Below are 18,301 nucleotides of genomic sequence, written 5' to 3' on the forward strand. Positions count from 1 at the left end.
ACACACACACACACACACACACACACACACACAGAGCAGATAAGTTGTGGTCGTGCTTTGCGGCACTCCCTTCATGCTGAGTCCACAATTTCATGAGGATCGACATTAATTCAGACGTCAGAGGGGCATTTCAGACATCTCCGGTGAGTTACGTGATGTTTTATTCTGAACCGAGATCATTTAGTTGAGCCAAATTTAAGCACAATATAAGACCTAATTTACAATGTGTGAACTGGGTATTTAAATTGAGCACTACGTTTTTCTCAAACGAGTTAAAAGACCCAATGGTTTTATTACTGTAAAAGAAAAGTAGCTTTGTTTTTAGTAGATGGATCACAATTGGTATTGCTGTAGTAAAACCACCCACACACAATTTGAATGCTATAAATATTAAATTAAGTTTCTCACCATTTGTTATTGTTTTAGATAAATACATATTATTATAACATGAGTACAAAGGTTCTCAAAGTATAGAGAAAACATGCAATTACTGTTATGATATAATGTATTGATGTGGTTATTGGCTTGGACATCATTGTGAACCTTTAAAAAATGTGTACACGTGAAAAAATGTGTTTTATTACCATAGTTTTATTACAAAATCATGGTAGAACTATGATTACCTTTAGTAAACCACGATTCATTTTAACAAGGGTATATCTGTTATTCCATCATGCGTTCGCTTATATATAAATATATCAAAGCCATTCTGGTTGAATGCCATTGCATTTAAAAAATAAACGTAATATCAGATGCTATTGTTTTAGAGAAACGGATGCATATTGAAAATAGTGTTCAAAAGATGAGAAAAAAATGAGATGAAAAAACATGGTTACTAGGCTTTGCCACCCTTATGAATCTGAAGTCAAATAATTGAATGCATCTACTACATTGGTTCCCCAACCTGTTCCTGGAGGACCCCCGAAAAATGTGGATGCTTCTCTAACCAAGCACCTGGTTTAACTCATAAACAGAGTATTATGCAACTTGAAATGGGTGTGTCAGATTAGAGAGACGTCCCAATTTTTTTATGTTGAGAGACTGATCTACTACAAATGTTGAGACCTGGTGGTTCAAAGTAATTGAAAAAAAATGCATCAGAAAATGTTAGTTTTAGTAACATTTGTTTGCAGATGACACCCGATTTCATTTGTTGCAACCTGTGCTACAAAATTCATCCATTTTAAGTGTGAATGAATTTGGTGCCACTGTTTAAGTGACGAATTATGGTAAACACAAGACCAACTCAACAGCCACTCATACTCATGCTGTAAAGTCTTGCTTTGACTTGCCCGAATGTAAGAAGGGAATGTTGCATTTTCACGCCCATATGTTTACCCAGATCTTCATACGATGCATGTGTACTTTACACGGCCTAAATACGTTTTTGTTATTTTCTTAGTTCACAAAATAAAGACTGTATCGGCATCCTCGCACCTTTTGTGAGGTTCTACAAAGCGCTGTATCTTTTCTCTAAACCTTTTACCTTCAATGCATTCACAATAATAAACCTATTTGTTTCATCAAATTGAACGAACAAAAGCCTAACCCTATAAACTGGGCGTGTTTTCCAACATAAAAAGAGCGTTTCACAATATGCGTGACACATGGAGTGTCAGAGGAAAGCACAGGTTAATGAATAACAAAGCATGTTGTTGCAAACTAAACCATTGTACCGCAAGTCACATTGTCTGAATCGTGATAAACCGCTCTTATCAGACAGTTCATTACAAAAAGGCGTCTAGTTTTGAGCATAGGGTGATGATAGCTTTTCAAGAGAGTTTTTTTACTGTCTGCTTGACCTTTGAACATTTATTAGTCGAATGTACACATACTGTATAAGGACACATTTTACAGCATTTTTTTAAAGACAAAATGTCTCCTCGGCACCATTGGCATGATCAGAAATAATACAGAAATTTTCCTAAACATGCCTTCGTCTTCCATTGTTCGGAAAACGGATACACCCCACTCCAAAGTCACACCATTAATCGAAAGAATGTTTTAATATCAACACAATGTAACACTTTCAAGGTTATCAAATACATTTCTGTGAGCATATTAAGCTATGATATGATCATATGAAGCATTTTAGCATAATTACACAATTGACTTTAAGCTTTTTCTGTATGTTAGTTTAATGTAAAACTTTGAAAGACTAATCGCATTGTGAAGCAACACATAACGGAAGCCGGAAAAGCAAATATATTGTGCTTTTTATCCGTATGGGACTGTGAACGGTGGGGGGAGGAGGACAGTCTGGTGAGTTATTACTCTGAGTTGGAGTCGGCAGTGATTCGTTTGATTAACAAACTTTTGAAGGGTATGAGTAATAACAAGTCCACCAGTGAGCAGTGCTTACTGCTTATACATCAGTGAACTCGATGATTCATTTTACTCCCTTTCTTCCCTGAAGCTTAGTTGACTAACCAGTGCAACTGTTCTGAGTTTGAGTAGGCAAATGAGTCAAAAGTGAGGAAAATTGTATGTTCTACTTTTTTCTTTTAGTGTCCTTAAAAGAAGTTCAGGTGCTGGAACTGTGAAGTTTTAAACATGATACTTCACCCAAAAACGAAAATCCTGTCATCGTTTACTCACCTTCGAGTTGTTCCAAATCTGTATACATTTCTATGTTCTGATGAACACAGAGAAAGATATTTGGAAGAATGCTTGTGACCAAACAGATCTTGCCCCCCATTGACTCCCATAGTAGGAAAAATTACTGAACACAAAAGAAGACATTTTGAAGAATGTTGGACAGCAAACAGTTCTGGAGCACTTTTGACTACCATTGTATTTTGGAGTCAAGATCTGTTTGGTCATAAGCATTCTTCCAAATATCTTTCTCTGTGTTCATCAGAACAAAGAAATGAATACAGATTTGGAACAACTGGAAGGTGAGTAAATGATGACAGAATTTCCATTTTCAGGTGAAGTATCCCTTTAAGTGACCATTGTCATTTGTAGATGCGTTTTAGGTATTAAAACATATTTTATGAGCTTAATACTTTAAGTATTAAACTCATCTTACACTGTGCTATTGATATTAAAGGGATAGTTCACACAAAAATGAAAATTCTGTCATCATTTACTCACCCTCAAGTTGTTACAAACCTGTATTCATTTCTTTGTTTTGTTGAAAACAAAATCTATTTGGAAGAATGTAACCGAACAGTTCTGGGGCACTATTAACTACCATAGTAGTTTTTTTGTAAAATAGTCAATAGTGCCCCAGAACTGTTAGGTTACAAACATTCTTCCAAATATCTTTCTGTGTGTTCAGCAGAACAACAAACTTGACACAAGTTAAGAACAACTGGAGGTTGAGTAAATGATGACTGTGAATGTGAATTACCCCTTTAATAATACTTAAATTGAGTTTCCTGTTGTGCTGTTACATTTGCATGACTTACAATTTTAATTCGTTGAAAAAAGTCCTGTTGATTTCATTTAAATAAGGGAGCTTAACTGTGATATTTTGGGACCAGAGGATAAAACCCTTGGGTGGGCTCTTCTGTCTTGAGCAAGAAACAACCCCCCAGAACAAATACGTATAACATCTTAGCAACTGCAAGGCAACACCCTAGTATTATGAATAAAATATATAACAAATGTTTAATTGTAACAGTGTTTTTTTTGGCAGGTTGATCACCATTTGAATAAGCACAGTTTAACTACAAACATCATAGGTTCCTATAGAGAGACAATGGTTACTGTGGTTTTACTAAAAATACCATAGTCAAGCATAGTTACAGTAACCAACACCCCCCCCCAAGACAAACAGTCAAAACGTCTTCACGACGCGACTGCGCTGCATAGCAACACACTTAATAAAATGATTTGATATGACTATATTAACTGGTAACACTTTACAATAACGTTGTATTTGTCAACATTAGTTTGTGCATTAGTTTATATGAACTAACAATGAACAAAACGTCTGTGTCTGTTAACATTAGTTAATGCACAATAAAATAAGATGAACAATTGTATATTGACATTAACTAACATTAACAAAGATTTATAAAACTATATTGTTTATTGTTAGCTAATGCATTTACTAATGTTAACAAATACAACCTTATTGTAATGCGTTACATGTTTACTATATGTACACACAAGTTAATGTGTGTAGTTAATATGTGTAGATAAAGGACTGCAATCTGTTATTTATTATTTCTAAACATTCAGCTCTTGCTCAACTCTCAATCCAGCGTAACGTTCAAGAGTCTCTTCGGAATGTAAACATCTCAAACGTTGTGTGAATTACTTCGCGCTGCCTCGTGGAAACAAGGTTTACCTTAAGGCATCAGCAATTTCAGGTATCCTTCCAGCCCGATCCCCGACATGCCCCAGCCTGCTGTGTTTTAAGTCGCTGCACACCTCCAACCCCAACTGGGAGGGAAAACGGGTCGCCTTTCTTGTTTTTAACCTCTGGAGTGCACATTATTACTGTGATCTGAGACTGTTTGTGAGAAAACAATGACTCGCTGTAGAATTTGCTCGTGTTAAACACGTTGAGATGGACGTTTAGGTAAAGGAGGTAAATGCACAGGTGCTTAATCTTGTAATTCCTGGTTGTGCAGAACACAGAACGTTGAAAACCAAACAACATTGACTCCCGTTGACTTTCATTGCATGGACACAAAACCACTGAGGGATTTCTCGAAATATCTTCTTTTGTGTTCCACTAAAGAACAGGTTTTAAACTACACAAGGATGACTGCATGATGCCAATTTTTATTTCAGGGCGAACTGTCACTTTAATAAATGTTTCTTTTGTCTTTACAGATGTAGACAGCCAAGCAAATGAGTTCAACATCGTTGAGCATCTAGCGCCATGGATTACCATCCATTCCCACGAAAGCACATAAACAACAAGCGTGCATGTTGGAAACTCACACCGACTTAACCCAACGCACCGAAACATGACACGAAAGCCTTTATTAAAAAGTAGAGATACATTTACTTATTAGTTATTTTCAAGACGTAAGAACAAAGCCATGTCTGCATTGTTTGTCCTCATCATCCTACATGGAGTCTTAGTGGCGTGTGCCTACAGCGCGCACAACAATCTCACCCCCCGAAAAACCGTTGAATATGAAGGTACGATTCTTGTTCATCTAGTTATGTCAAAGTCAACGACTGGGCAGCTATTTCCAGTTATACAAGTTATTCATAAAGATTGTCTATCTTTATGAATAGATTGAATTCTCCACAACTTGGTTTCGAAATAAGCTTTTGGTAATGCAATTTTAAATTTTGAGGTTTTAAGTGAAATCACATGCCAAAAATGTACAGTATTTTTCTGGGTAAGCCAACATATGGTCTAGTTGTTGCAGTGTTGTTTTTAATATTAAAGTATTTTCCTCTTTATGTAATGCTTGGCTTCAGATTGATGATAAATCTGCATGCATTTGTGTTTTTATCGCCCTTAGATAACCATGCGATCACATTTAAAGAGAAAGGGATTTGGAATTACTCCACAATGCTAATTCGAGAGGATTTGGGCTTGCTGATGTTGGGAGCGAGGGAGGCCGTATACGCCCTGGATATAAACGATATCTCGGTTGCCAAGTCTAAGGTGTTGTTTTGAGTCTCTTCCCTTGATATTTGGAAGCAATGTAACAAAATTCAGAACATCATGTTTTTTGGATGTCCCCACCCATCAGGTTCTGTGGAAAGTGACAGAGGAGAAACAACAGGAGTGCATCTCTAAAGGAAAACACCCTGATGTGAGTAAACTCAGCCTTGTGCTTGCAGACACATAAACGCATAAATACACTATAAAGGGATAGTTCGCCCAAAAACGAAAATTCTGTCATTTACTCACCCTCTTGTCATTTTAAATCTGCATGACTTCCATTCTTCTGCAGAACGTAGAAAAATATATTTTGAAGAATGTTGCGGTACCCATTGACTTCTATTGTATGGACAGAAAACCAATGCAAGTCAATGGATACTGCAGTTGTTTGGTTACCAACATTCTTCAAAATATCTTCTTTTGTGTTTTGCAGAAGAATGAAAGTCATACAGGTTTGAAATGACGACAGCGTGAGTAAATGATGACATTTTTGGGCGAACTATCCCTTTATCATATATGTACATGGTGCATGTAATACACAAAGAGTTGAAACTAGCGTAAATTTCTATTTGGCTCGCTATTGCGACCCTCTCCAAATTTGTCAATACCACCTGTAATTTGAATAAAAACTTTCATTCACTTAAGGAAAACTAGGGACAGACTTCTAAATCTAACATTATATAAAATGTTTATATAAAATAAATACATTTCAGAAGTATTTCATGTATCCACTCTTTTGTAAAAAATTTTTATATCATACATGAAAAAACATTGAAAAATAAAAAGAATGTTTATTGAATTATCTTTAGTCATTTTATTATTTGTTGATCATTTGTCGATTATAAATTTCAGATCGACTGTCATAACTACATCCGGATGCTGCATCAAATGAACGACAGCGTGATGTACGTGTGTGGTACAAATGCCTTTAACCCCACCTGTGATTACATAGTAAGTGACATGTGACCAGACCAGATAACGGGACACCAAAACAAACAAACAGAAAATCAAAACAAAAAGAAAACAGTTTGTTTTGCAATTACTTACTCATACAGTCATGTTTTTAGGCATCTATCTATGGTTATAGTACTACTATAGTGTTCTTTAAATTGCCTTGGAGTACCACGTTAATACCATGATATACAGTATGAATATGTCAATCACACCATACCATGGCATACATCAGAGAACAGTGGTAGATGGTACCCACGTAAAGTCACATTTCTCACTGTACAGACAGTCCACATTGCCCTTGATGTGTTGCGTGTGTGTATTTATATTTCATAATCCTCTGCTTCACTGATATGAGGAACATCAAATTTAATGCGTTCAAACAAGCATTGATGGCACTCTGTTACAAACAACAGACAAAATGTTGAGAGCCGTGTGTTCATAGTGTTTGTTTGAACAGACGTACGGTGACGGACAGCTGAAACTAGAGGAGAAGCAGGAGGAGGGAAGAGGGAAATGCCCGTTCGATCCCTTCCAGAGATCCTCTTCCGTCATGATTGGTATGTATTACTTTATTGACTAAAACAGGTTTCTGTTGCTCAGCTGGTAAGTCATGGCACTTGCGACACTAAGTTATGTGAGGTCATAACTGCCAAATGCATTAATGTAAATGTTTCACACTGAATGTATGACTGGGATGTGTGGGTTTGTAGGAGCCGTGGTTTAGGGGTGGTTTAGCGTTTTTTTTGTTTCTAGATTTCCCCTAAATGTATTATTTCTTTCACAGATCAAGAATTGTATTCAGCCACGTCATATAACTTTCTGGGATCTGAGCCGGTTATACTTCGTAACTCTCCCGTTTCACTGCGCACAGTGATCAAGAGCTCATGGCTTAATGGTAGGTCAGAAATTATGACAGGAAGTGACTACATCCAAAAAATGACACAGAAAGTGACGTCATCAAAAGAAATTCGTAGTGTCTATTTACACTGAGTACAAATAGCCCGCCTTGTTGGCAGAGACTATTTACACTAGCTCCGCCCACCAATATGTGATTGGAATAGAGAAAGTGTAAGATTGACGCCATTTCAAACAGCGACTCCAGTGGCATAAAGTGTAAAGTCTGTGTAGCGCGGCATGGAGACTGGGGTTCTAATCCTGCTGAAAACCTTCTGTAACCTTTTTTTATTACTTTACAGATCATAAAGGCATTTGTTTTCAATAAAATTGATTTAAGACCTAAAATTCATTTTTATTCATAAACTTTAGGTTTAGGGTAAGGTTAGGGGTAGGTATAGGGCTTTAATATCTCAATAAGTTGCCATCATTTTAATAATTTTTATAAATATAATGATTTACTGTCTGTTATTATTGCATAATGTTTCATGCACAACAATACTGAGGTGCAAATAGTAACGTTATCTGCCACTATTTATAAGTAAAAAGCATCTAACTACTATTTCTACTTAATCCAAAGAAAATAGGCCTTACAGCTATTTAAAAATAAAAAATATTGTTAAAAATAAAAAAATCAGTTATGCAAGTACATAAAAATCTGTGTTTAAAATCGTCTCCTTACCTTTCTTTGCTTCGCAATGGTAAAATTATAATAATATATGTTGAGCTGAGTATGTTGAGCTGTCTTTATCTGACTTCAAGTAAACATAAAGACGTAAGATTAATACGTAAAGATAAGCGCGTAAAGTAATCTGCATTTTTATGTTTTAAACCGAGATGGCGATATAGAAGCAAAAGTTACGGATTGCAGCTTTAATTGTTGTTTTAACATTTTCCTACTTAATATAGCATCTAATTCAAATATAAAAAATGTAACTGATGTTTAAAACAACTCGACGAAACATCATACACAAGTGCTTATAATACATTGTTTCCTCAATCTTCTCAAGAGCCAAACTTCATCTACATGGACGTGGTACCCGAAAGCGAGAATAGTCCTGAGGGCGACGATGACAAAATCTACATGTTCTTCAACGAGAACGCCATAGAATACGACTTCTACAGCAAGCTGCTGGTGTCTCGCGTCGCCAAAGTCTGCAAGGTCTCTGAAATCTCTTTACCCGTTACACATGGTTTAGTCTTTACAGCCACAGCTTAGCTTTTTGTGTGTTTATATTTTGGTTCTGTGGCATTATAGCATTTACTCCCAGTGCACTGACAGAATGTGCTGAAGGATTGAATATGTTTATACCTCTAAACTTAGTTTATGTTGTGCAGGGAGACATGGGTGGCCAGAGGACACTCCAGAGGAAATGGACATCATTTTTGAAGGCGCGTTTAGACTGTTCTGTCCCTGAGCCCAGCCTGCCTTACATCATACAGGACGTTTTCCACGCGCGCCACAAGAAATGGAGGAACAGCATCTTTTACGCCATCTTTACATCTCAATCGTAAGTTTCGTCCAGTGAAACTACCAGATTTTTAGTTAAATTGGACAGTTTTTTGTTGCAAATTATTAAAGCTGCAATCCGTAACTTTTGGCAACTAATACACAGATTTGTTATTGAGCAGGTACATAAAAATTGGTGATCAAAACTGCTGATTTACATAGGCAAGGTTAATAATTAAAATGTATAACTTGAGCAGAAAATTTCAGTTTGACATCATTTGACTTCAATACATTTTTTTTAAATTTAAGAAATCTGCATTTCTATGTTTCAAACAGAGATGGCGATAGAGAGGCAGAATCTGATTTTGTATTATAATCTTTTTTTCTGTTTAGACTACAAAAAGAAATTAAAAATTTGTTTTCTGCTTCCTGTCTACCCAACACAAACTAGATCAACTTCTCTCTCTATATAGAGATCATCCTTTAATTTCGTACTTTTTGTCTAAACTGATTCATATACCTCAATATAACATATGAATAGTCACAGTATACACGTCAATATAACTCACAGTGAAACAGCTGTAGTCTATGAAGCACTGCTGGTATGAGCAGGTAAAAGACACGAGTCACAGGTGAGACAGACTCTTTCATTGCAGCAATAATAATTAAAGGGGGACAGACTGACGCCTCACCCATTTAGTCACTGTGTCCAGTCACTTTAACCCTGCAAAATACATGCTTGGACTATTGAAGATTGTGTTAATTGTGTGTGTGTGTGTGTGTGTGTGTGTGTGTGTGTGTGTGTGTGTGTGTGTGTGTAGGAGCACAACAGACCAGACCTCGGCGATATGTGCGTACAATGTGACCGATATTAGCGAGGTTTTCTCTCGTGGCAAATTTAAGACGCCGGTAACCGTGGAAACGTCTGATGTGAAGTGGGTCACATACAGTGGAGAGATTCCTGTCCCTCGACCAGGAGATGTGAGTATTTTTTTCACATATTTATTTTAATTTTTATCATTTTTAATTTTATTACAAAAGCGCAACATAAACAGAAATAAAAGAGAATAAAGTAAAAAAATAATAAATTACATTCTACCATTCCTTAATATAAACAGCAAATGATAAAACTACTAAAGTACTGTAGTACTTTATGGTCTTTTCATTGTATTTTTTCTATCTTTTTTATTTATTTTGTTTTCATTCCTTTTTTAATTTTATTACAATAACACAACATGAACAAAAAAAATAGATTCTGCAATTACTCAATATAAACCTATATTTTCACGAAGTATTGAAATTAATACCTGTTAAAAAAGGCATCTTACTATTTTTTTCATGGTGTGTTTTCCATTAAATTGAAGTTACTTGCACTAAAACACAGCAAATGATCTCAAATGTCTTTATCTCTCCGCACATCTTCACACAGTGCATCAACAACGCAGCGAGGAGTCTGGGAATAGAGCGCTCGCTGGATCTACCCGACAAAACCCTACAGTTCATCCGGGACCGGCCGCTCATGGACGACGCCGTCCGTCCGATCACGGGCAAGCCCCTGCTGGTCAACAGAGGGCCGTCGCTGACCCGCCTTGTCGTAGACCACGTAACTGCTTTGGACGGACAGTCCTATCCTGTGATGTTTATCGGCACAGGTGAGATGTTCCTGTCAGCCTCCAGGGCAAAACAGCCATTAATAGTCAGTTAGAGGGTGTGCGTGTAAACACTCATTCACTGGAATGTTAATTGTACTTTGTTTTGAGCTGTCTGCAAAGAGACTGGCAAACAATGCAGAATTTGTTTGTTTTTATTTTGTATTGTGTTTAAGCTATATATGGAATCGTATGGACAAAAAACAGATCGGTTGCTGTCTCGTGCACAACATACAAGACTCTCTGTGCATGAGAAATGCAAACACTGAACTCAATGCAAATCAACAGTAATTATATAACAACTTTATGGACCAAGGCCAAAATTCCAAACGCTTGTGCTTTGTTTAACAGTGTTGTGCAATGTGCTGACATCTGGTGTTTTTTCTTTATGGACAGTATTTACAGTATCGTTTTATGATGACAATTCACCAAATAGTTATTTCAATTAACAAATAATCATAGAATTATTAATACTGATATAATTATTGTTATAGAAATAATAATAATTATTATTAAGTTCAGTATGATAAAAACAATGTTTATCTTTTCTCCGTGTTACCTTAAAGGTGGGGTGTCTGATTTCTCTTAGCCGTTGTTGATGTTCAAATCACCAAAACAGTCACACCCCTACCCCCATCTTTCGCTTTTGTCAGCGTTTGGCTCGACTAATGTCCGTCCTGTGCACTGTGCACCTTACTGCTGATTGGCTACAAGGTTGTTTTGGTACTCGGCCCGACTTTGTCTAAACAAGCGTAATTCGAAAATCGGACACCCTGCCTTTAACTGAGAAATGCATGTTTATTTGTCAAAAGCCGATGTGTCAACTAAACACGTCATCTGGCAGACAGCTCCTGGTGTTCCGGACGACATGTTTTTTTGTATTGTAATACAAAGTAATACAAAACGTGTTGACAACTGTAAAAATTACACTTTTATGTTTGTGTGTGTAGCTTATAATACAAGCAAACATTAATGTTACAGCAATTGTGTGTTTACATGTATTTCAGGTTTTAAATACTGAATCGTCGCTGTGTTTCCGAAACCTCTGTTGTCCAAATTTGCTGTTCTTTTTAAGTGATTAAATACTGTGTCGTGAAAGTTGACAAGCACTTTTTAATACTTTATATTGGTTAGATATTTGCAAAACCCAGTGACAAACATAAATGGTGACTAATAATCAGTGTTGGGTAAGTAAATTACTAGTTACTAATTACACATTCAATAGTGTAATTAGATTACTGTACAAATTACTCTCTACAAAAAGTATTTAAATACTTATTACTAATTACTTTCTGTATCTTATATCAACCTTGATTAGTTAAGTGAGTCAAGGATAGACATAAAACGACTCTCAATTCATTCAAATAAATCATATAAAACTACATAAAGTACAATTGTGAGAAATTGTATAACAAATGTGAGAAAGATACAATAATGCATGCATTTTAAAGTTAGATTTTGAATTTTAATGTCAATTCTACTATTGTATACATTACACAGTATTTAATTCAGTTACATCAGAAGTAACTGTAATTTAATTACAGAACAAATAAGAGTAATCCCTTACTTTACTTTTTTAAGGGAAAAGTAATTAAATTACAGTAACTAATTACTTAGTAACTAGTTACACCCAACACTGCTAATAATTATGATTTATGGCAAAAATCACGAAACATGGAGATATGAGGTTTCAGAAGGACAGCAGCGATATTAAGGCCACGTTTACATGATAAAAAATGCAAAAGTTTTTCCTTTGCGTTTTTGAAGTTTCACGTACACATGACAGCGTTATCAAAACGGTGTGCATTTACACGGATCCAGGATAACTGATAAAAACGCTGTAGTGTGCACGCCAGGCCAGTGGATGCGATGTTGTTGTGTAAAGAAACAGCACGTGCCTTGGCACATACACATGCACAGTTATAAGGCAAAAGTGCTTTTTAATACCGTTGGTCGATGTATATGAGTGTTTAAAGTCTGGCGAATGTAAATAGTGTGTCTCCGCTGGTCTTATTGGGGCAGCAAATCCACATTTTGCTGGGGAAACGTTAATACATAGTCGAGCAGCGAGAGCTCACAGTAAGGGAAGCCGCCATATTGTTTTGGCTATACTCGCCTGACTGAACCCGTAATACGCATGTGCGTGACGTCATCGTTTTCAGAAAGTTTCGTCTTGCAGTTTACATGGAAACGAAAACGGCGGCGTTTTCAAAAAGTTTCACTTTGAGACCTGTTTTCAAAAGTTTGCGTTTTCAGTCCCCTAAAATGCTGTTTCCGTGTAAACGGACAGCCAAAACGCATAATTTATTTTGCGTTTTCAGTTGAAAACGGTCTCGTGTAATATGGGATTACTTTTGTGTCAATAAAAATGAACGCAAACTTAAAAAAACGAACAAAAATATACAATGAGAAAGAAAGAAAACAATTTGATAATGAAAACTATAAACTCAATTGCAAGAATGTGACATGATTTTCAAATAAACTGCTATTTTTCTTAACAATTTTCTAAGTTTAGTTTTTGCAAATAATAGTTTTGAATTCGCTGCTAGATTTTTCATTTGCGCTTTTCGAGTTTTTGTTTACGCTTCTCAAGTTTTCGTTCGCCTCTCTGGCACAAATCTCACGTGTAGGCGGGACTTATGGCCGCTTTACCCTGATTGGCTAGTGAGCTTTTGATTGATAGCGAAGTCGATACTGAAGACAGTACAGAGCAACGAATTTTAGAGAATGATCTGCATGCTGTTATCTTTATTGTTTGTACTTAAAACTACTTTCTTATTTAGTTAGTATATTAGTAATTGGTATTTGAAGTTGGTAAATCATGCGCGGTGTGGATCCAAGCGTCTTCCTCACCCTCAGGTAAATGAATATAATTCAGATAATAAAGAAGATCGCTAAAAGTTTTATTCCTGTACAGTAGCAATTCTGTCTTTACTTAGCTCGTTCATTGTGTGCTTTATATTTTTTGTCAGGTATTATTTTATGGACTATTAAGATTATTTTCTTAAAAAGGAACGAACAACTTGTATTATAACATCCAATAAAGACACGTTACAGATTATTGGGTTGTGAGAAATGAACGTGCTAAATGAAAACATTGCTGCATAGTTACTGTACAGAGATTAAAACTTTTAGCGATTTTATTATCTCGGTTACATAAATGTACCTGAGGAGGAGGATGATGATGTCGCTCTTGCATGCAGTCTCCTTTTAAAGAACCAAGTCCACTTATAAGTAAAGTAATGTATCTTTCTTTTTAAACTCATGGTGAATGTACAGTATTATACCCCTTTCTTTGCATTCACAGAAAGTACACCTCATAAAACACTACCAATACATTCAAATGACATTTTTTAAAATGCTACAACAAAACAAATTCATAAGGTGACACAATTAGAGGCCTTTAGAATGTTTTATTATGTTAGTCTGCCTCTTGCAAACAACAATTTCATTATGTATTTACACACCTACATACAACAGGTTAAAGAAAAGCAGAAGAGAGACTTCTTAAAATATAAACAAACATTTAAAGATAAAAACAATACATAACATGCCACCACGATTATAATCTATAAATTAAAAGTATGAACTGGAAGCATAACACTTTATTGTATATCTCCTCAAAACTCACTAGGCATCTCGATTTCCTGATATCATTGTAATTATAAATTATAGACTCCTGTCTTGACGGCCTCTAAACCCACGTAAAGTTGCATGTGAATATGGCTAGCTATTCTGTCTTTACTTGATGTTGGCTTGTTGTTACGGTGTGATAGAGCCTGGAAGTGTGTCCCACTTTTAAGTGCGTGAAAGTTGGCAAACCTGCTAATATACTAACAAAATAAGAACGTAATTTAAAGTCGGGGTAACCGATTTCCGAATTACGCTTTAGACAACGGAGTCGGGCCGAGTACCAAAACAACCTTGTAGCCAATTGGCAGTAAGGTGCACAGTGCACAGGACGGACATTAGCCGAGCACTGACGAAAGCGAAAGATGGGGTAGGGGTGTGTTTGTTTTGGTGATTTGAACATTAACAACGGCTAAGAGAAATCGGACACCCCGCCTTTAAGTACAAACACTAAAACAATACAATACAGAAAACCGCAAGCAGATTGCTCTCTAATCCGCTGCACTGTCTTCAGTATCAACTTCCTGATCAGGGAGCTGTCAATCCAAATCTCACTAACCAATAAGAGTAAAGTGGCCACAAATCCCGCCCACACGTGAGATTTGTGCCAGAAAGGCGAACGAAAACTTGAGAAGCGTAAACGAAAACTCGGAAAGCGCAAATGAAAAATCTAGTTGCGAACTCAAAACTATTATTTGCAAAAACGAAATTTAGAAAATTGTTAAGAAAAATAGCAGTTTATTTGAAAATCATGTCGCATTCTTGCAATTGAGTTTATTGTTTTCATTAAGTGTTTTTTTTCTTTCTCATTGTATATTTTTGTTTGTTTTTTTAAAGTTTGCGTTCATTTTTATTGACGCAAAAGTAATCCCATAGTGTAAACGGCCTCTTAATATTGTGAATCATGAATGGGTTAGGAAAATAATATTATGTTAGGTATATTAGAGTCTTTGAACTTGTTTGAGCTTTTTTGTAGAAAGTTGGACTGAATGTGCTTTTCTCTTAGTAAATGTAAGATTTGCATTTGTTGTACTTTTAAAATCAGTAAAGTTCAATTTTCAGTTGCACTTCGTAGTAGGTCGCATTACTAAAAATGTACTTCCCCATTTGATACCATTTACTTATTATGTGCCAATGCATTCCTATTGGCACATTGACATTACATTTAAAGTCTTGCCCCAAAACCCTAATCCTAAACCAAACATATCCAGCAGTAAATCTATTGCTTTGCAGGTATTTCATGTTAGTACATGGCAGTTCAGCCCACCTAATATAAAGTGTGACCCAATTTTCTGTCTTCCACCAGAAAACGGTTATTTGCAGAAAGCGGTGAACTATGACGGAGAAATGCACGTCATTGAGGAAGTCAAGCTCTTTCAGAACGCAGAGCCAGTCGATGTGCTTCGTCTTCACCAGAGTCAGGTAAGGAGAACGCAAGTGAGATCTATAATGTGAATTATTTCAATAAAAATGTATTTGTAATGTGAAAACCGTACAGTGAACCTTCATTGTGTGTTTGATTTAGTTGTATGCAGGCTCTGCGTCTGGGGTTGTTCAAATGCCGAGCAGTAACTGCAGTCGCTATATATCCTGTCTGGACTGTGTTCTGGCCAGAGACCCTTATTGTGCCTGGGACCCCACGGCTCAACGGTGTTCCAGATTACCCAGTTTACCTAATGATGCAGATGGGTAAGAACATAGTCTTATACATAATACTCGCTGACACCAGTCCAATCTGACATGGAAAGAATAGTCCTTATTTATTTGCCATTATTTGTATTATTCGGACGACCTCGTATTGTGTTCTTAACACTGAAAAACACGTTTGAAGATATTTGGTTCACGTTGCCTTTCCATATACATTGAAATGCATACAGTAAGCAGGGGTTGTTAAGCTAACAAATACTACAAAACGCAACAAAAAGGTCATGTGAGATCTTTGTGTGACTAGCAGACAGTTGTTCTTTACTGAAACTTTTCCTGCTTTTCACATCATTCACATCAAACCTGGCACCTTGTTTATTATTTATGAGAACAAACAGGACATAAAATGTCACATCTGCATAATAGATTTTCAACTAAACGTACTTAAATTTTTGGTTGTGTACTATTTCTAGCGTTTCCTGGTAATTTTTATCTATATTTGAAACACTATATAATTTCATTTTATGAAAAACACCTTCTGTGTCACAGAACAAGTATGGAACAATAAGTTGAAGATTTTTCAATAAAATTTTTGTGTGAACCGTTCCTTTCAACACCTCTCACATCTGATCCGTGCTTGACTCCGCATTCATATAAATGTGTTCATACAAGCAACTTACACTAACCGCTAACATATTATTTTGCATTTTAGTCATTTAATACAAAGTCTAAAAGATGCAGATGCCACCCGGTGCCCTATAACAGGTATTTATTACACTTTTTTTTCAAAAACATATCCTTAAAACCTAAATCACTGGGCTCCATTTAACACCTTTCTAAAATCTGTGTACCCAGTTACTACTGAGCCAAACATCCGAAACCTTGTGCTGGGAAACAACATCAGGTTGCTATGCCGACCAGATTCCAACCTGGCCCAAGTAAGCTGGAACTTCACTGGGAAGCAGCTGCTCTCCTCCGACAGGAAGTATACCATCTACAGCGACGGCATCCTCATCTACAACGCCTTGACAGCCGACGCGGGACGCTACACCTGCACGTCAGTCGAATGGGTCAAGGGAAGACCCTACACCCAGACGCTGGCCATTTACGACCTGCAGGAGAAATCAATAGTAGACGTGACCGAAAAAATACAGATTACCTCGGGTATCGTTCTTGAAAGCTACACGACATCATCGGGTTTACAAGAATTAGAAGGGAAACCTTCACGACCCGAAACGCAGACAGGAGAAGGTAAGTGGGTGGTGATGCAAGTGGCTCTAGCCGTGTTGTCGGTTATGATGGGATGTCTGCTCATTTGGAATCTGTACATGGGGCACATATCTCCATTTATGTGCTTTGGGAGACAATCGAGCAAAACCCCCAGGAATTGTACAGAGAGGGGATACGTGTGCACAGTTGGGACCGAACATGATTCTTTGGACGGTAAACCGCAGACGGTCAGGTTGCGTCTCGCATCGAACAGTGACGTAGAAGCAACCAACTTTCACAGGAACGCTCCCAATGGGAACGTGCCAATGGACACGCAAATTTTTAAGTACATTACGGACGAGTCTGAAATTTGAGGATATAAATGTTTTGCTATCTTTTGTATCATTTCTATTTATTTATTTTGTACGTAAATAAAAAATCTATTCAAAAATATCAGAAATACTTTATGGTCCATTAAAAACATTGCTGTTCATAAATGAAACAGTATTTAATATATAGTACTATTTCTTTATTTTTTACTATTACAAATAAATTGAGTTGATTTTCTTCAAAATCATCTTTTAGATTTTGTTTTTTAATGAGAATTTGAGTGATGCTTGTCTGCGACACATATAGCATCAGCTGCGTACGTAGTGGTGCATGTTCAAATTGTTAGTTCTAAATGTATAAAACAAATTCTTAAAACTATTCATATTGAGATCACCTTTACAACCTTAAAGGTCCAGTGTGTAATTTTTAGGAGGATCTGTTGACAGAAATGCAATTTAATACATAACTATGTCTTCAGAGGTGTATAAAGACCTTACATAATGAAGCGTTATTACCTTCGAATGAGCTAAGGGTCCCTTACATGGAATTCGACATGTTGTTTCTACTATAGCCCTAAACGGACAAACTGCTCTACAGAGTGCGTTTGGTAGTTTATCTCATTTGGCAAAGAAGCGAAAACATGACATCATCTTAGTGCTGTGTCAGCCACCATAGTGCTTCGAAAGGGAGGGGTGGAGTGAGCCATTGGTTGAAATTTGCAACATCACCGCTAGATGCCACTAAATTTCATACACTGGACCTTTAAGTGTTACCGCTGTGACATCACTATGTGGAGCAAACATCTGCCATATTAGTTATAATATGCACTGGCCTTTTAAATGAATGCAAATAAAAGCGACTTCATTCTGAAAAAAAACGTTTTTATTTAACTGCTGTCAGTTACTGAGCCATTCAGTCACATTTCTAATGCAGGTGCGGTATTATTAAAGGCAAGTC

General features: G+C 36.5%; 1 protein-coding gene across 1 annotated transcript; it reads left to right on the forward strand.

Moving 5' to 3' along the window:
- Positions 1–9: 9 nt before the first annotated feature.
- On the forward strand, positions 10–18,221 carry si:ch211-129c21.1 (uncharacterized protein LOC563087 homolog). The gene is made up of 15 exons (XM_057326018.1): positions 10–143; positions 4,792–5,106; positions 5,439–5,584; positions 5,673–5,735; positions 6,437–6,535; positions 6,996–7,095; positions 7,323–7,433; positions 8,443–8,594; positions 8,771–8,943; positions 9,704–9,863; positions 10,312–10,534; positions 15,468–15,583; positions 15,687–15,850; positions 16,518–16,570; positions 16,661–18,221. The coding sequence occupies exons 2-15, from the start codon at positions 5,004–5,006 to the stop codon at positions 17,386–17,388; spliced, it is 2,391 nt and encodes a 796-aa protein (XP_057182001.1). The 5' UTR covers positions 10–143; positions 4,792–5,003; the 3' UTR covers positions 17,389–18,221.
- Positions 18,222–18,301: the final 80 nt, after the last annotated feature.

This window comes from Triplophysa rosa, linkage group LG25 (genome assembly GCF_024868665.1).
Source record: "Triplophysa rosa linkage group LG25, Trosa_1v2, whole genome shotgun sequence".
Taxonomy (NCBI): domain Eukaryota; kingdom Metazoa; phylum Chordata; class Actinopteri; order Cypriniformes; family Nemacheilidae; genus Triplophysa; species Triplophysa rosa.